An 18173-nucleotide genomic window follows, 5' to 3' on the forward strand; every position below is an offset into this window, starting at 1 on the left:
GGACAGAGCTGGCTGCTCACAGGCCTGGAATTTCATACAGACTAGTTGAGCGAAGGATGTGTGTGTGTGGGGGGGAGGGGTTTGAAAGCAGAGACACAGAGAAGATGTCAGAGATGGGAGGGAAAGAGAGCGCGTCTGCTTGCACCCATAGCCTGGGCAAATCCCGCTCTGGTTTAATAGACCCTTGCAGTGGCAGTGCTGGGCATACTTTGCTCATTTACATTTCATTACTCAGAATGCTCTGCTAGTTCATCGTAGGTGAGACAATTTACAGGAGCAGAGAGGCTGAAGACAAACTCAAAGGCACTCAGGAGCCCCCCTCTCGGCCTCCACACACATGCCTTTTTCTGAGTTCCAACATCCTGTCTGCCATTTTACAAACATCTCACAGCAGCCAGGCACAGAATAATCTGCCCTTGCGCATGACAGATTCTCTGTCTCATGCAAACATACACTCCACCATTCCGACACTGTCACTCTTGCACAGCTTCCTCCTCTCGCAAGCTGTGGGATACATGTGGGGCTAGAGCAGGGATGAAGTGGGGCCAACGGTTCTATAGACCGAGGTTGTCCTTCCCCCTCCCTCACCACACCCAAGGTGGTGGCAGAATTGGAAAGGGCACTCTGATCCACAGAGACTCGCTCTCTTGCCTGCTCCTGACAGAGACTTCTCCTCCTGCAGGAATATTACTGAATATTATTTTAGGCTGCTTCCAGCTTCGTAATTCCATAAAATCACAAAGGCCCCATTGGTATGTCACAGTAAGCCAGGAATGTTGACTTAATAAACCTCGATGCTCCCGCTTCATCCTCCTCTCATACAATCAGGTAAATAACAAACCAGGAAAGGGTAGCTTCTTAACCCTAATCATGGGCTAGGGTGTAATGCAAAGCTATCCCCTCCTGGTTTGTTTGGGGAGAAGCAAAGCAGGAGGGACCGGGCCAGGTGCCCCACCGCAGTGCTTGTTCACATTGCGGTTTATTAAGCCAGCATTTGAAGCTTCAAGTGTTGTCCGAATTTGGACAAGCTCACGATTATATCATAACCTCTGTTTTTAGAAGATTTCTTTACAACTACGGCGGTGTGAGCTATGGAGGAAAAATGTGAGCATCTCAAGAGAACTTGAAAACAAAATTGTAGCATGTGCTCAACATCAAGAAACCCAAATACTGAGAGAGGCACTTAGATGCCATCCCTGTTTCCTTTGGAAAGCGGAACAAAGACAGATTAATGGGACCTTGCCCATTTTTGACAGATATGCACACATGGTTATTTTCTTTGACACAATACTTTGAAGGCCCTTTCAGACCTTCATTTCTTTGCACAATGAATACATGAACATGTTGCTCATTTATTGAAGATGTTGCAGCTGATTTTTGCTCCAGGTATCACTTCTATTGCATTTTTCTGGCACTCAAACTGCAATACGTTTGTCGGTGAGAAAATGCAGTGCACCCACTCCAAGCTGGAGCTGTCATTGCCAATGCAATCACTATGTTAAAAGTGGCTGCCTGAGTGTCACAGGCACCGATTTGATGCGATGTAATTCCCTGACTCTCTCAGTTCACATGTTCCACTCTGTGACCTTTCCCCCTCCATTCTTTGCTGTTTCATGAGCCAGAGTGTTCACCCAGATCTGCGCTGTGATTTAGCACCGATGTATGTTAGCCTTCCCCCACTTCCTAGCTGCTCCAGTGGCTGGGCGTTCCTCCTCATCTGTGCTGGATCACAGAGCCCTACCAGTTTTGTTTCCCAAGTGAAAAGCAGGTGAATAGCAGCAACACAGCTATTCTTCCACAGCAAGGCTTTCACCCCCATGTGAGGCTATTACTTGTACAGTGGTAAGCAGCCTGGTGCCCTCCCAGATATTTTAGACTACAATTCCCATAAGCCCCAGCCAGCAAGACCAGTTCTAGAATGTTTAGACCTAGGGCCTGTCTTCATGGCTCTGGGTTGGCGCCACTCTGCCGCCAAACCCCACGCTATCCCTGGTGTACGGTGGTGGCAAGTTGTTCTAATGATGGGAAGCAATGTGGGCTTTTGGGCAGCTATTAGGTTTGTTGGGCCTGTCCCCTACCACAGTTTCCGTCGACCAATAGGAGGTCATGTTCCACCCAGGAACGGCCCCAGAATGACTCCAAGCAAGGATAGACTGGCAGAACAGCTGGCTGACCTCGCTCTGGCTGGAAAAGTTGGGATAACTTCCCAACTTTTCAGCTGCGCATCTTTGCCCTGGGGTTGATTCAAATCTGCGTGGATTCAGAGCCACCCCAGGGCAAAGACAATGTCAAGACAGCCCCCCAGGTTTCAGACGATGGGGGAAAACTGCAATTGTGTGATTGTGATACAATCTAATTGATCACCTGGATAAACCTTAACACTGTATACAGTTTGACCTAGGGGGCTCTTCGACAGAGGGCTCCTAGCACTAACAATCCAAAGGCACTGTGCAACTATTCTCCTGTAACTGGTTTTTTTTCCCCAGTAAGAAAAAAGACCAAAGAAATGATGGGAAAACACAGGAAGGCTACAAATTGAAGATGACGTCGTCTGCACCCCCTGGAAATACTTCTAGGCTCTTCAGGAGGGTACATGATGCTGTTTAAGCTAAAGCAGATCTTAACTCAACCGAGGGGCTATCTATATGCAGGGAAAGCCCTGCAGTGGCTGTGGATCTGCACCCTATTGGTTAGATGGCACAGGCGCAGCTTCGCAGCCACCATGGGGATTGAAAAAGTTGGGGATTTGTGAACCACCCAGAGAGCTTCGGCTATTGGGCAGTATAGAAATGTAATAAATAAATAAATAAATAAATAAATAAAAGGAGGGATGTCAACATGGCACTTCTGCCATGTAACATCGCTCTGTGGCCAATTTGGGGGTGAAGCCCAGTGGAAGGCGACCAGCAATTAATCACCTTCCATGAGTAAGAGGGCGGGTGTGGCTCTGGGACTGGATGCACCCCCCCGAACCCCCGCGCTCCCTCCTTCGTGTTGGGATTACTCGACAACGCCCCAGGAGAGGGAAAGCACAGGGTTGAGGAGGGAGGTGACACCAACCCAGCACCATAAAGACAGCCCATGGTCAGTGCAAGAGTACGAGATTTCCTGGAAGTCCCAAGAAAGCTGTGCTGAATTTCCCCAAGGACATGCAAACCAAATTCATTTGGTTTGCATGAATGCCCACAAAAATGCATACACATTTTCATGCCAACTTATAAAAAACTTCTCAAAGTTTGGGACAAACCAAACGTAAGACTGGAAAAATGATAAATTAATAGAAACTGAAATTGCCAGATTGGTCCATCCCTAGAACAAGATACAACTGAAATAAATAAGTACACTTGAGGTGTGCTTCACTGAACATTTTTGATGCAGGCCTACAGCTAGTGACTCTTGAGGCTAAGGTTCTTGGGATATACAGCCTAGTACCCATCTGTTCTAGTTTGGTTCTTTTACTTTCCACTTACCATGGCCTTCGTCGGACATCATACAGGTCAATCTTATTGGGTGCCCTCCAAGGTGTGGCTGCAATGGCAAGAGGAAATAAAAGCTATGATACTTTTGTAGGTGCAGAAGATATTGATACAAATATATAAGTGACTTATTGGTTAAGATTTCTACTTTAGTTTCTCCTTCCTCTGAGGAGCTCAGAGAACTATTCTCGGATTAGGCTGAGAAAGAATAACTTGCCCAAAGCCAATATGTGATATTGTGAACATCAATCTAGGCCCGGCTTCATTAGGTCCCATCATCTGTAAAACAAGCCAGTCTTGGCCAGACTGGACGCTATACTCAGAGGCATGGAATATTACCCCAATTGCACTTTTTAAAAGCTGTGCTGGAAAACATTCTTCTGGAGGGGGGATGAGTATCAGAAAGTTCTTCCCTCATCTGTAAAACAGGTCTATACATGAACCTACCTCACAGGGTTATTGTACACATGAATGAGAGAAAGATAGTAAGGAATGGCGAATATTAAAAATATTAAGAAGTGGGTGGAGAAGTGATGAGTGGCTGGGAAAAGAAAGGGACTGAAGACAGCCACAACATTGAGAAGGACCCCAAATAGGGTGAAGGCAGGTGGAGGGACAGAGAAAAAGGGAAGAGAGCAAAGAGCTGACTATAGAAAGAGAAGCAAGGATGCTCCACAGTCTCCTGCTAAGATGCACGCAGCACACAGCTTTAAGGGCACATAGCTGGGAGTCAGCTTCAAGGCTGGCATCAGTGGCCTCTGCTGGGCACCCTCCCACTTTGGAAGGCCCTCCCTGGTAGGCGTACCAGGCAGCAACAGCAGCAGGTGGACAGCAATGGTCGGACTGTTTGACTGCTCAAAGCACCTGGCTGGGTTTAGGAAAGAAACTGTTCTCAGAAACTTGTTGCTTTTTGGAAATCAAATGTCGTTCAGGGGGAATCGGCAACCTGCAAAGGTGAACTCTTTTGACACTCTCATTTACTGGATCTAACTGTTTTTCTCCCCTGCTCATTTGTTGTATTTAGTGCCTTTGCTTTTTGCTTTCCTTTGGCTACAGGAAAGCTGCCATTTCAATTCCCCCAGCGCCCTCGATGCAGTCGTGCTACTGTGGGAATTAAAATGGCAGTTCCCACAGACTCAGCCAGGTGGTCATTGCATCAGAGCCCTGGACTTTTTTTTTTTTTCGAAGGAGGGCCAGGAAAAAGAAAACAAAAAATTAAAGTGGAGCCTAGGGAAGGCAGGCATCAGCGGTGGGCCCTATTGAGACCCTACAACTGCCCAAGAATGCCAGGCACTGATGCCAGACCTGGTATGATGATGATGATGATGATGATGATGATGATGATGATGATGATGTCTGGCATCAGTGCCTGGCATCCCTGGGCAGCTATGGGGTCTCAACAGGGATTATTATTATTATTATTATTATTATTATTATTATTATTATTAATTATTAGCAAAATGCTGAGCTGGTTGATGATCTCTTTTTGCCCCACAAACTGCAATCACATCAGCCAGCTAGTTCACACTTGAAATGCTGGATAGAGAAGGCAGGAAAGGAAGGGACATTCAGCCATCATTATCTTCAATCTTAAGACGCTCCTGACAGTTCTAGTACTGGACCTCATTGTGCAGTCTTAACAGGACCAATCTTTAACAATAATGGCCCAGAACAAGTAGTAAAAAAAAGCTTATTTCTACTATGAGTTACAGTGAATTATGCTACCGTCCCTACTACATCAGGCATAGCTTCTCCTTCAAATGATAGCTATTTAAATATGTGTCAGTACTCAAATCCGTAATTGTTTACTTCCCCCTTTCATTTCAGAGTGGCACAAACCTGGGTAGAAGCGAGTCACACCTGTGGCACTACCAAAGACCTGCCACAGCAGAGATGGGTCTTCTTTTCGGTTTTCAACGAACACATCCTCCAGGGCTTCAGTCCAGTTGAGCTCGTTGAGGATTACAGTGGCTGCAAGAGACAGAGGGGGGAACAAGTTTGGTGAGCTTAGGATTTAGAGACCAAAAGGTGGATGGGATCATTCTCTGTCATTTAAAAGACACAGGCTGCTCGCTGAAAACATATGGACACAGTGGTGCTGATCTCTAACCATACAACCATGCTGAGGATTTGCTATTGAAAAGGCATGGCATCTCTTGTTGGGCTGATCATCACTGGTCACGTCATTGATCATCACATGAAAGCGCTCCAAGGGAATGTATCTGCTCTGCTCATTACCACTCTCACACTTTTCATTTATTTATTACCTTTGTACCCCTGCCTTTCTATAAAATATGCCCAAGGTGGATACCAACAGTAAAATCCACAATAAAGCCCAAAATATAACAAACAATATAATGCCATCTAAAAATCAAATAAGAATATATCACATATCAATAGTATAGCAGCTAGTTAAAAACAGACTAAAACAGAGAGTAGCAGAGAAAACAAGTCAGCTCTATAGGCCAAATGCCTGTTTAAATAAATGCAGATTTTGCCTGATGGGTGCTCCTGCTATTACCATGATATCCATGCTATTACCATGATTCATTAATATCACCTATAAATGTGTTCACATGACCAAACAATATCCCATTTATTTAAAACCCACAGTTGGGCAATATTTTTATCAGGACTGACCAAAATCCCACAAAAAATACAAGCTTTCGAGTTCTCCAGAACTCTTTATCAGGGTACATGGAGAAAACGCAGGAGGGCAGGGGAAGAAGCAGAAACACACACACACCCAAAACTGGGTGAGATGTGGGCCATAGCTAGACCTAAGGTTTATCCCTGGATCGTCCAGGGGTCAAACCTGCATCTAGGTAACACACAGGGGATCCAGTGCTCAGGCAGGGGCGAACCCTGGATGATCCCAGGATAAACCTTAGGTCTAGCTGTGGCCGTGGTGGTCATGAAGTTTGCAGTTTCGATAGACCTAGCTTCACATTTGAGATCTGCATACTGAATGAATGAGTCAGTGTCAGGTGTTGTAGGTATCAGATTACATCTAGTAATCCATTTTCGGAAAGAGAGGAGCAGAAACCATTTCGGAAATCATGAAGTCTGATGACTCTGTCTGTAATTCTGATCTTCCTCTTGCTTTCGGCAAAAAAGCAGTACTATTCCTCTCTCCAAAATGCAGTGCTGGGTGTAATCTGAGATCTGTAACACTTACCACTGGCTCATTCATTCAGTCCTAATAAAGGTATTGACCGACTGTGGAATTATAATTTTTTGTCCCGCATGGACCAGCATGGCTATCTTTACTGCTTTATTTATTTACAGTAGTGATAACTGGAAGACTACAAGTATAAATCACACCATCATCTGACCTATCTGGTTCAATAAACAATACAGGAAAACATCCTAAATAAAGCTATATGACTTCTCTCTAGACTAGAATAAGACTAAATTGACAGTATATTATTCATTCTTTGGTGTCAAAATGGAAGTACCTGTACACACAAGAACAGCATTTACAAAGTTAGATCAGTGGATTTGCCTTTGTTTGTGGCATGTGATATGTTGTATGCACAGATAAATGAAAAGGGAAAGGTGGACTCCATCCAGATCACTTGTACCAATTATTAGGATGCTGAGCTCAGTCCGACAATCCAGACTTGAAGATTAATTTTGGGATACTCCTTTGCACCTTGCGCACGGTGTCTTGCTCGGTTCGTATCAAGCCTTTCCACAGCCAGAGACAGACACAGACTCACGTGACTGGATGGAAATTTTTATTCCAGACTCAAAGAATATCAAAGCCTTCTGAAGAATAGGAATCAGCACACCATGAAGCACATTTGTCCCCCTGGCCACCTGCAGCAGATGGGAAAGAAATTGCCTGCATCCCCTTTAGGAACAGCATGCACGTTTCTCCCCCTATAAGCCAGTTCCAAAGAGACACCCAGTGAGGGGAATAAAGGCCCTACTGGGGTTGGTCCCATTCTGCATTCATGGTGGCCTTCGTGTCTAATGCAAAAGCAATTAAGACGCCAGCAAACAGAGGTTTTAAATTATTCAGCTATTAAGGGAAGTGATAAGCTCAGAGGAGCCTGACTCTGTGATTAATCAGCTGGGGCTGGAATTTAAGGAATGTTCATAAGTAAAGACATTTAGTTACTTGTCGCTGCTGGTCTGTTCCTTTTCTTTCTTTAAAAAAAGGATCCCTCCCCCCTCAGCCTCTAATATCGACAGTCAAGGGGAGAGAATCAAGTGGAGAGAGATTCCTCGAAAACTGCACACTGAGCTGGGTGGGGGAAGATGGTTTTGGAGCGCCGGCTGGCAAGTGGGAAAAGAGGTGTGAGCCCCACAGCTGATCAGCATTCTAGTCAGTCTCCCATATTCATTCTTTGAAGATCACATGTTGTCCCTCTCCTGCAGAGGATTTCAGAGCTTTCTAAGAATAGTCCAGAAACACACCTGACAGTTTTCATCGGCTGAATTGTCATGATTTCGCAGTTAAGAAAAATGAAACATGGAGGCAGGCTCAGAGATGGATCCAACATATCGCAGGGAAGTATCACACTGTGCACTACCAAATCCTGGAGTCATATCCAAGGTGATGAACACACAAGAGATTATGTCATGCCTTTGTCAGCTCATACTAATAATAGCTCTTTCCTTCTAGACCTTTGGAAATGCTCCCAGCTCTGATAAAATAACTCGTCCCCCACCTCCCATTGCAACTCCTGTGGGGAAATGCTTGAATTTATCATGTATGAACTCTGCCCTGATTTGTTTCATGTCCTCATACATATATCAGTCCTTCCCTGTGGCTTTCCCAGCAGCAGTATCCATTATGATGCACACACATTTCCGAGATTGCAAAGGCACCCCTCTGCATGCCCAGATGAGATCTCTCTCCCCATAGAATGGGGAAAGGATGTGACCTTCTCCCTTCAGTGCTTGGAACATGATGCATAAGAGAGTTCACAAAGCTCACAGGCCTGCCAGAACACTAATGTAAAACATGAGGATGCTCCTTTCACTGGCCAGGGCTATGCAGTTTATATCCAGAAATGGAGTGTGGTGACATCTGAAAACGGGCAAGCATCCCACACTATCCAACTCTGAACATGGCTTTTGACAGTGGCTTAGGAACTGTGGGTGCTAAACCAAGTGGCAAAAACATAAACATAGTGGTGGGGAAATGGAATGGGATAGATGGGGCGGTGGAGGGGGGATAATGGTGTTATGCAAGGCTAGCTAAATGGTTATTATTTCATGGGCTCCTAAATGCAGGCACTACAGAGGTAACATGTCATTGTGTCTGTGTTCAGTTGATGACAGCACTACACTTCCTAATGTAAGCAAGCCAAGGTTACCATGCCAGCACAATGGATCAGAGTGCAAAGCCAAGATCCAATGAAATTAGCTACGACTTGTTAATGTTGTTGCTCGGCTCACACAGCTCGGTTTCCCACTCCAAAGATGGAGTGCCAGCCTGATGCCCATCTCTTATTGGTCCTGCCTTTGTAGCTGCTACAATATGGGCACCATCTCATTCCTTCTGGCTGTCATAGACAACTGGGCTTTTTTCCCTATGGCAAATTCTTCCCTATGGCAAATGTTTATTCCACATTTCTACAGTAAGCTGGTTCCATGAACAAGGGAGAAATACATTTGTGAAGAGTTCCCATAGCTTCAGGACCATTCAGTATTCTTTTCCCATAGAACTCTTTCAACCCTTTCTAATCATTTTCTAATTGGTCAAATGTAATAAACACTGCGATCCTTTCAAGAGTCTTATGTGGTAGCTAATTATCCAGGGAAAACAATAAAAACACCTGCATGGGCATTTAAAAAAAAATCTCCAACATGTTTTGAACATCAGTTGATGCTGTTCAATTCCCAAAATTTGTCTATGCTGTCCCTGTTTTTAATTAGTTAGTTGTTCGTTTGAAATTAATGTTACAGTTTTATGATGTTGTGAGCTGCTTTGTGGAGCCCAAAAGGGGCAGAGAAGTAGCACAGAAAGATTTATAAGGGGGGAAATGCCTAAAGCTTTCCAAATGGAAGATAAACCCCATCTTGGCTGACTCCGCAAGGAATATTTATTTATTCATTGCATTTCTATACCATCCAATAGCCGAAGTTCTCTGGGCAGAATACACTGAAGAAAGGGCTGGTGTCAAGGGTCAGCATGGCTGGGCACTGGCCGACATTCCAGAAGGGGGCCTGCTGACAAGAGTCCCTCCTCCTCCTCAGCATTGCAACCTGCTTGTTCACCAGCCTCTCGCCAGACAATGGTGGTGGTGAGGAGGAGGAGGAGCAGCAGATACCACTGTCTCCTTACTCACTGGCTCTCTGCCTGGCAAGCAAACAAGTGGTAGCAATACTGAGGAGCAGCAGCAGCTGGTGATGATGATGGCGCTGAAAAGGTAGACCCAGTAAGGGAGAGAGATATTAAGGATGCTTTAAGAACATAAGAAGAGCCATGCTGGATCAGATCAAGGGTCAATCTAGTCCAGCAATTTGTTCACACAGTGGCCAACCAGCCATCGACCAGGGAACCACAAGTAGGACACAGTGCAACAGCAACCTCCCACCCACATTCCCCAGCAACTAGTGTATACAGGCTTACTGCCTCTGATACTAGAGGTTGCACTTAGCCAACAGGACTAGTAGCCATTGATAGCCTTTCCCTCCAGGAATTTTTCTAACCCCTTTTTAAAGCCATCCAAATTGGTGGTCATCGTTATACCTTGTGGTAGTGAATTCCAGAGTTTAACTATGCACTGTGTGAAGAAGTACTTCCGTTTATCTGACCTGACTCTTCCACCAATCAGCTTCATGGGACAACCCCGGGTTCTAGTATTATGGGAAAGGGAGAAAACGCTGAACGTCCACCAAAAACCTGGAGCCAGCACTGCTAAACACATTGGTTTGTTTACTGGCCAGTTTGTTGTTTAGTAAGCATGTTGTCCTGTATAATTTAGGATCAGAAGAAGAGCTCCGGCTATTGGGCGGTATAGAAATGAAATATATATATATATATATCACACTAGGTTGGATATCAAGTGGGACACTTGGCCCTTGCTGTGAGCAGAACCCTCAATGGATAGCAAGCCAGCCCCATCTAGACATCGTTCCTCCAGGAATATGAGCTGCGGATCCTTAATATAAGTTTGACTGAAGCAGATGGTGCAAGAGAGTTTATTTAAAAGACACTGACCTCACAGGCTGTGGGTGGAACTAAACGAACACTAACGCAGCTCCCGAACAAAACAAAAGCAGCCAGGATCACAGTGAATAATGAAAATGCTCTTAGGGCCAGTCACTTTCAAATGTCAGCGCTGTCAAGAGGATGGATTTATGGAGAGGGTGACGGTTGCCCAATAGGATTGTTTCACACAGTCAGAGAGCTGGCGACGCTGCAGGAGCTTGAGTGCATGAGGTTGGAAGCATTAGATGTAGTGGGTGGCATCAATCCTATGTGCTTCTTTGAGAGTTGACACTTGGAGGGCTTAGCCTCTGAGCACAATGGATTCCTCCTGGGTGTGCACATGTGTGTGTTGGGGGGCAGCTCTGTGTCTCTGTGTGTGTGTGCGCACACACACACTGCTCATATATTGGAAGCCTGCTTGTGCAGGAGTTCTGTGTGTGCATCAGAGCACCCACAGAGCTTTGGGCTGGGGTCACAGTCTTTATGTCTGGGGCATCATGTTGTTTCTCACTCAAAGACCCACGTGAAATTGCTTCTTTGGCTCTGGGTTAGCCCAAGGCTGCTAAAGTAAAGGACATTATATTCCATTATGTACTTTGAGAAACAGTGTATGATATCTGGTATATATTTAGCTCTTTCAGAAATTCTTCCTGCAGCAACCTCTCCTCTGTTGAACTCTGTTATCCTTACTACCCTTTGATCAAAACCCTAAGGATCATTAACAGATCACTTGCTTGGCCAGCTGACAAATGAGTCACACAGTCGTTGTTTTTTTAAAATCAACTTTAAAAGAACAAACAAACTCATAACTTTTTTTCTGGTTACCAAAACAATTCTAATAAATATCAAGGGTGGGTGGATGGATTTGGCATTTTTGTTTTCATGTTCAGATTTGGGTTAGATTTTTGGTGGTAATGTTTACAGGTAACTATTTAAGATTGGTGCATGTGTTGCTTTTTAGTCAGAAAATGTTTCAAATGTTAATATTTATTTATTTATTTATTTATTTATTGCATTTCTATATCGCCCAATAGCCGAAGCTCTCTGGGCGGTTTACAAATTTAAGACAATTCAAAACAAAACAATAGTATAAAACCATAATATAAAATACAGTATAAAAGCACAACCAAAGTGATTGAGTAGAATCCCCCTTATCAGAACCTTTAGAATACAAATCTCTTGGTCCTACAAATTTGATGAGCTATGGAAGGTCTTCCCTTAACCCAACATAATGCTACATGAGCAATCTGTTCACTACAAAATTGAGGTTTAATGATTGTATGGGTTAGGCCTATACACGTTGGCCTCCGTGTGTTGGCCCTTAGGGGAAACAGGCACATGGACAGGGCAAGCAGGTGCAATCCCTATCCTCCATTTCATGTACAGCTTGAGCATCCACATAGGGCTTTTCTGTCTGGTACGGGATGTCTCTGGCTCCACTGGTCTTCCAATAGTCCCTCATGCTGAGAGTGATGAATGGCCTCTGCGTTTTTTGCTTAGCCCTGGAAAATTTGATTCAGTGGGTGGGTGGCTTCAGCCTTCCAGATCTCATTGGACTGCAAGTCCCATCAGCCCCAGCCAGCACAGCAAATGGTGAGGGGCAATGGGATTTGCAATCTGGAGGGGCACATGTTGAATCTAGACCAGGGGTTGGGAACCCCAAGCCTGGGGTCCAAATTTAGTCTTCCTGGGGCCCCAAACTGACCCTCCAGGGCTCCCCACAAAGCCCTTTCCCCTTTCCGCCAACCACCAATCGTTTGGTTATTTCCTGGCCTTTGTGCAATTCTTTCTTCATCCTCAAAGGTTGAGATCGATGCCTCCCCTAAGGCTTTAGTTACTGGCATTAAGTGGTTTAAGCTAAAATATGCTGGCATTTCTCCCCTTTCACCTTTGGTACTACCCACCACTGGAAGGCAGCTTCCGAGAGCTTGTCTGAAATGGAATTTGTCCCTCCGGCTGAAAGAGGTTCCCCATCTCTGATCTAGACCTCTGCACTCATGCTAGATTGATGCCCATGGAGTTGTGGTTTTGAATCCCATATATCCCAATTCAAGAGGTAGATGATCCTGTACCATAGAACTTACACCAACCTTTTGCTGGTCAGGATTGAATTGTCAGACCCTCATTATTATGACCCTTGACAACATCCTTGGAGGCTACAGCCCTAAATCTGACTCACCCCAATCCACTGAACTGGGACAGTCATATAATGTGCTGGTCTTGTAACCAGATGCTGAGGACAAAGGAAGGCTTGTGAGCACCTGGAGGCATGTGGCTTGTTGCTTTTGGGCTGGATAGGTCTTTGTCTGATGCAGCATGGCAGTGTTTGTGCACTTATGCTTCTTATGTCAATGCCGGCTGAAACCATGAGTAATATGCACTGGGCCTGTATTACTTGCATTGAAGCATAGTGTGATACTAACACACCAATGCTGTGTTTTATAGGTTTTGTACCCTGCTTTGGGATTAGTTTCTAATGAAAAGCAGGCATCAATCAATCAATCAATCAATCAATCAAATCAAGAACCTGGTTGCCATAGTCATGTGCAAGCTAGAGGGTAGAAACTGGAATTGGTCAAGATGCTCCCTTTTTATTGCCAGCTACACCAGGCATGTTGAACTTCCATCCCTCTGGAGCCCCCAATCCAGCTGGTGGAGGTTTCCCTGCACCCCTCCACTGGAGAAGAATCCCCAGTGTAATATCTGATAGGAGGTAGCATCGAGGATTCCCGTTTGTGCACTAGGCTCTGTCCCCATGGGGAAGGCACATGACAGAGCTGCTTGACTCAGCCAGTGCTCAGAGGAGTGATGCTTCCCCACACTGGCCGAGGGATCCTTTGCTCGCTGTCCTCTGAGGATGGCATTTGGCGCATGACGGAGACACCCAACTCAGTTGGCACACAAGTCCCCTTCTCTGGAGCCCTGTCCTCTAACGTCTTTCTGCAGATTGGGCTGAACCAAAACCGGTTTGCTACACGTGCCTTAGGGCTAGGAAGTTCAACTGCTGCCTTGATCTTGCAGCCTGGCCAACAGGCACAAGTATCAACCTGGAGAATGAGGAGCTCCAGTCTCGGTATCTGACTGACAATCTTGTTCTTATCTTATATCTGATCCTGGGGAAGGAAGCACGAATATATCACTCTTTGACCTGACAGTGGCCTTAGCTAGACCTAAGGTTTATCCCGGGATCGTCCCGGGGTCATCCCTGTTCATGTAAATGACACACAGGATATGCCGGGAGCAGGCAGGGATGACCCCAGGATAAACCTTAGGTCTAGCTAAGGCCTAAATAATGCTGGATTTCTGTTATAAGAGACTACTGCAGTAAATGTTGATTATATTCGAGCTGTTGTGATGTTTTGCTTTTTTTTTTTTAAAGAAGCATATGAGACTCAATCTATTATTCTGTACAAGTCTCTTTTAAATCATTGGGAGCTGTGAGACGTCTTGGGCAACTCTGTTGCATTTTGTCTCAAGCTTCCAGAGCACCCATAATTGCAACTGAAGTCTAAATGCTTCTTCCTGCAAGAGTTCAAAATCTTAGAAATGAGCCTTACCACATCTTGCACTGCATTCTCAAATATTTAGTGGCCTTTTGCGCCTCATTGCCCCTAATGACTGTAGTGTTGTGCCCCATAGGCAGGATTTGATGATAAACCTGTTACTATTTACCAAACACTGGTGTGTCAAGCACCTTTTAAAAGCCCCTACAAATAAACAAAGGAGATCCTTTAGATTCAAATAACTCCATAGGCACATTTCTTCCACCTGGGAGATAAATTCTTAAAATAATTACTATTTACTTCTGTCCTCTGACTTCCCAGGAACCGGTGTGCTTTGTCCAGAGCAAGAGATAGATGCTTGCCTTTACATATCAGAAATGGGGCTCAGTCATTGCTTCTTTGTCCCAGAATGCTATGTGTCCTCTGATACCTATAGCACCCGCCAGTGGCTAATGCATTCTGTCTGCAATCTCCATCTTGAGACTGACTCTAAGCCACAGCTGTCATGGTCACAACATCTGGCCTAACTTGTACTTTTTTGTTTCTTACACACAGACATGGACTGGCAGAGCTATCTTTGTTTTTTACATTTAATTCACGTATGCAACACACAATGATAGAGCATTTCTCTTCCCTTTCCTTTATATCACTGCTTTATCTATGAGTTATGGGGTTAGCAAAATGTATTCTTATCTGTTCAGGGTTGGATGTGACCTAGCACCTCATTTAAAGGGTTCTTAATCTGTGATTCACACTCTTCACACTTGCAGACCACTGATCTGTTCCAGGAAAACATATTCACCCCTTTCTCATAACAGCAGTGGGGAAGGGACTTTTCATTAGGGCTACAGCAGGGGTGGGGAGGGCTAAAGCTACCCTCCCCATGTGCTGTGGTTCTGATGAAAATAGTCCCCCACCCGGCTGTTAATTAAAACACACACACACACACACACACACACACACACACACACGGCTGCTAATGATGAGTTTAGTGCTATGTCTAGTTTGGCCGTAAATGGGCTTCTGTGTGAATAAATGCTTTGTTCATGCTGTGTCTTGTACAAAACTAGATGAAAATGGGCACAAAAGACGTAGATATCTCAGTATGTTAAAGAACTGTTTTGCGAGTGTTCATACACATTCCCAGCCTTGCCCAGAAAAAGAGTGCGGTCTGAAGAGTTCTACCACTCCCAATTGTCATCTATGCATAAATGGTTAACATACAATGATGTATTAGAAATGTCACAAGATGAATGTAAATTAAAACCAAGGGAGGAGTTGTTGAAAGAATGTCATATATATCAATGGTTTTTGTATGTTCAAATGATGGAAAGGTTTAAAATGGACAAAAAAAATGGTGGGTTTGAGCAAACAAAATCTGAATTTGAAATGGCATTGTGTACAAATGATGAACATGTTATCTCAAAGACATATAAATTTTTATTAAAGTATGAGAGAGAGGATGAGCAGGTAAAAGAGTGTATGATAAAATGGGCTCAAAACTCTGGATATAATGTTTTAATGGAACAATGGGAGTATATGTGGGGGAAGGGTTTGAAATTTACATTATGTTCAAGACTTAAAGAATTTTTTTATAAGATGATGTATAGATGGCATATGTTGCCTACAAAGCTGGGTAAAATGTATAAGGGAGCTTCGGGCAAATGTTGGAAATGTAAGGAAGAAGGCACTTTTTCTCATCTCTGATGGACTTGTAAAAAAGCTAAGGCTTTCTGGACACAAAAACATTCTTTAATTAAAAAAATACTAAAGACTAATATACAAATGAAACCAAAAGCCTTTCTATTGGGACTAATTGACAACCAACTGAAAGAGAAGGGGGAACTTTGTTTTTATACATGACAATGGCAGCGAGACTGCTATATGCACAGAAGTGGAAAAATGAAGCAACGCCAACAATGGAAGAATGCCTATTGAAGATATTGGAGTTGGCAGAGATGGCAAAACTTACAGAGATAATGAGAGATAAATCAACAGCCACATTCATATCTGAATAGAAACCTCTGATAGAATTTTTGCAAGAAACAGAGAAAAATGATGTATTTGTCTGTGGTTTCAGTGTATGAGATAAAGTTAACTTAGAAGAAAGGAAGGAATTTGATTATTGTGTTAAATGTATCAAACAAGGAGAGAATATAATTCACATTTGTGATATGTAGAGAACCGAAAATACAAGTTAACCTTTGTGTATTTCTTCTTCTTCTTCTTCTTCCCTTTTCCCTTTTTTCCCCTTTTCCTTGGATGTAATGTCATTAGGTAATGCTTTTATGTTATGTATGTTTGCGAAACAATAAAAAATTGACAACATAAAAAAGAGTTCGACTACTCCCAACAATTGGTTATCAGGTATTGTGGAGCAAAATTTCACACATATTCTAAATTCAGCAAGATTTTGGAACTCAAATTCTTATATATTCAAATTTGACTTTGAGGGAAACTTGTCAACAAAACCTAAACATTTTCTCTTCGTGATGAAGTGTAACACAATACTGTTAAATTTTTAGCTAATTTCTAAACCCAGCAGCATACGATAATTGCATTTTTGTAAGCAACTTTTACGTCCAGAGATTTGCTTTAGACTCCTCTCTCCAACACTTGTTGTAATTTCCTAGTACAGAATCACAAAACGTGTGTGTTGTTCCTAGGCTTTGCACTGCAGCAGGTGACTGGATAAAACCATGTAGGCGTGGCCTGCCATTCATCTGCACAATGAACTAGCCCTGTGTGAGATGATGAACCATCTCATCTAGGGCCCAAGAGAGCCCTGGCAGAAAGAGGGCTGCCTAATATCCCTGATTAGGTTGCAGAAAACAGGTAAATTCCAGGGCACCTGCAGAGGGCGTGAAACCCCTCTTTGTCTTCTTAGCATGCCTTCACTTTTCTCTTTTTTGATTTTCCTGCCTCCTGGCAGTCAATCAATGAGACATTACACGGCTTAAGGTTCTGCATTTACCAAGGTTTTAAAAAAACCGCTTCATGTATTGATTACCTTCAATCTATAGAATAGAATGGAGGAGGGAAAACAAAATATTAATCTCTCCAAAGTCTCCAGCAGCCTCCCTCTTTACATCTGGTAAAAAAAATGGGCAGGGAACACTGCAGCTTTAATACTCTCAAGCGTACCATCAGCCCTGCGCAGACATTCTAATCTACTTGTGGGATTTGTGATCATGCCGGCTGCCCTACCTCCTAGCATGCCTTATGTCCGTGTCTTGGACGGCACATATGCACCGAGATGCCTAACGCGAAGAGGCCCCAAAGTGCATCGGGTCTGACCGCACGAAGTGTACCCGCAAAATTGGAGAATGGACAGTCTTAAAAGGTAGCCCCATTTAGAGAAAGGTATAGTAGTCTGGCCTGGAGGTTGCTAAGGCATATACAACAATGACCAGATCACCATTCTCTAACAGCTTCATCACATCTAGTCAAATGCGCGGCTCCCGTCGCTTCTTCTGTTGCCGCTCCCAGGTCGCTTCCTGAAAACAGGCAGTAATTAGCCCCACTCAGTCCGGTAGGAGAGAGCAGCAACCGGACTTAATGAGGGGTTTTTTTGCGGAGCAATAATGGCCAGAAGGGGCTGAAGACGGGTGAGAGGCAGACGACGTCATGTGAGTAATTCGCAAGTGCCCAGTAACAAGCATGCAGTAAAACGCTTGTCAGATGGAGCTTATTGAATGGCTTCAGCTGAGCGATGCACACTGGGACAAAAAAATAATCCCAACTTCAAGTATAACCCGATGGGATCTGAGCTGGCAGTTACTGACCAAGAAAGAGTTCTTGGGGTTGTGGTGGGCAGCTCGATGAAAATGTCAACTGAGGATGCGGTCGCTGTAAAGAAGGCAAATTCCTTATTAGGCATTATTAGAAAAGGAATTGAGAATAAAACTGCCAGTATCATATTGTCTTTACACTAATCTATGATGTGTCCATACTTAGAATACAGTGTGCAGATTTGGTCACCACACCCCAAAAAAGATATTGTAGAGCTGGAAAAAGTACAGA

The 18173-nt window shown here is 44.0% G+C and overlaps 1 protein-coding gene across 2 annotated transcripts in view; it reads right to left on the minus strand.

Annotated features, from left to right (window-relative positions):
• CACNA2D2 (calcium voltage-gated channel auxiliary subunit alpha2delta 2) overlaps positions 1-18173 on the minus strand; it is a 639662-nt gene that overhangs the window by 123683 nt on the left and 497806 nt on the right. For both annotated transcript variants that reach the window (XM_063121105.1, XM_063121104.1), the window contains exons 7-8: positions 5316-5447; positions 3471-3528 (exon numbers count right to left, since the gene is read on the minus strand). In XM_063121105.1, the coding sequence (XP_062977175.1) occupies positions 3471-3528; positions 5316-5447 (190 nt within the window). The remainder of the gene's footprint in view (positions 1-3470; positions 3529-5315; positions 5448-18173) is intronic.

The sequence above is a fragment of the Elgaria multicarinata genome, chromosome 3, assembly GCF_023053635.1.
Source record: "Elgaria multicarinata webbii isolate HBS135686 ecotype San Diego chromosome 3, rElgMul1.1.pri, whole genome shotgun sequence".
NCBI classification, from domain to species: domain Eukaryota; kingdom Metazoa; phylum Chordata; class Lepidosauria; order Squamata; family Anguidae; genus Elgaria; species Elgaria multicarinata.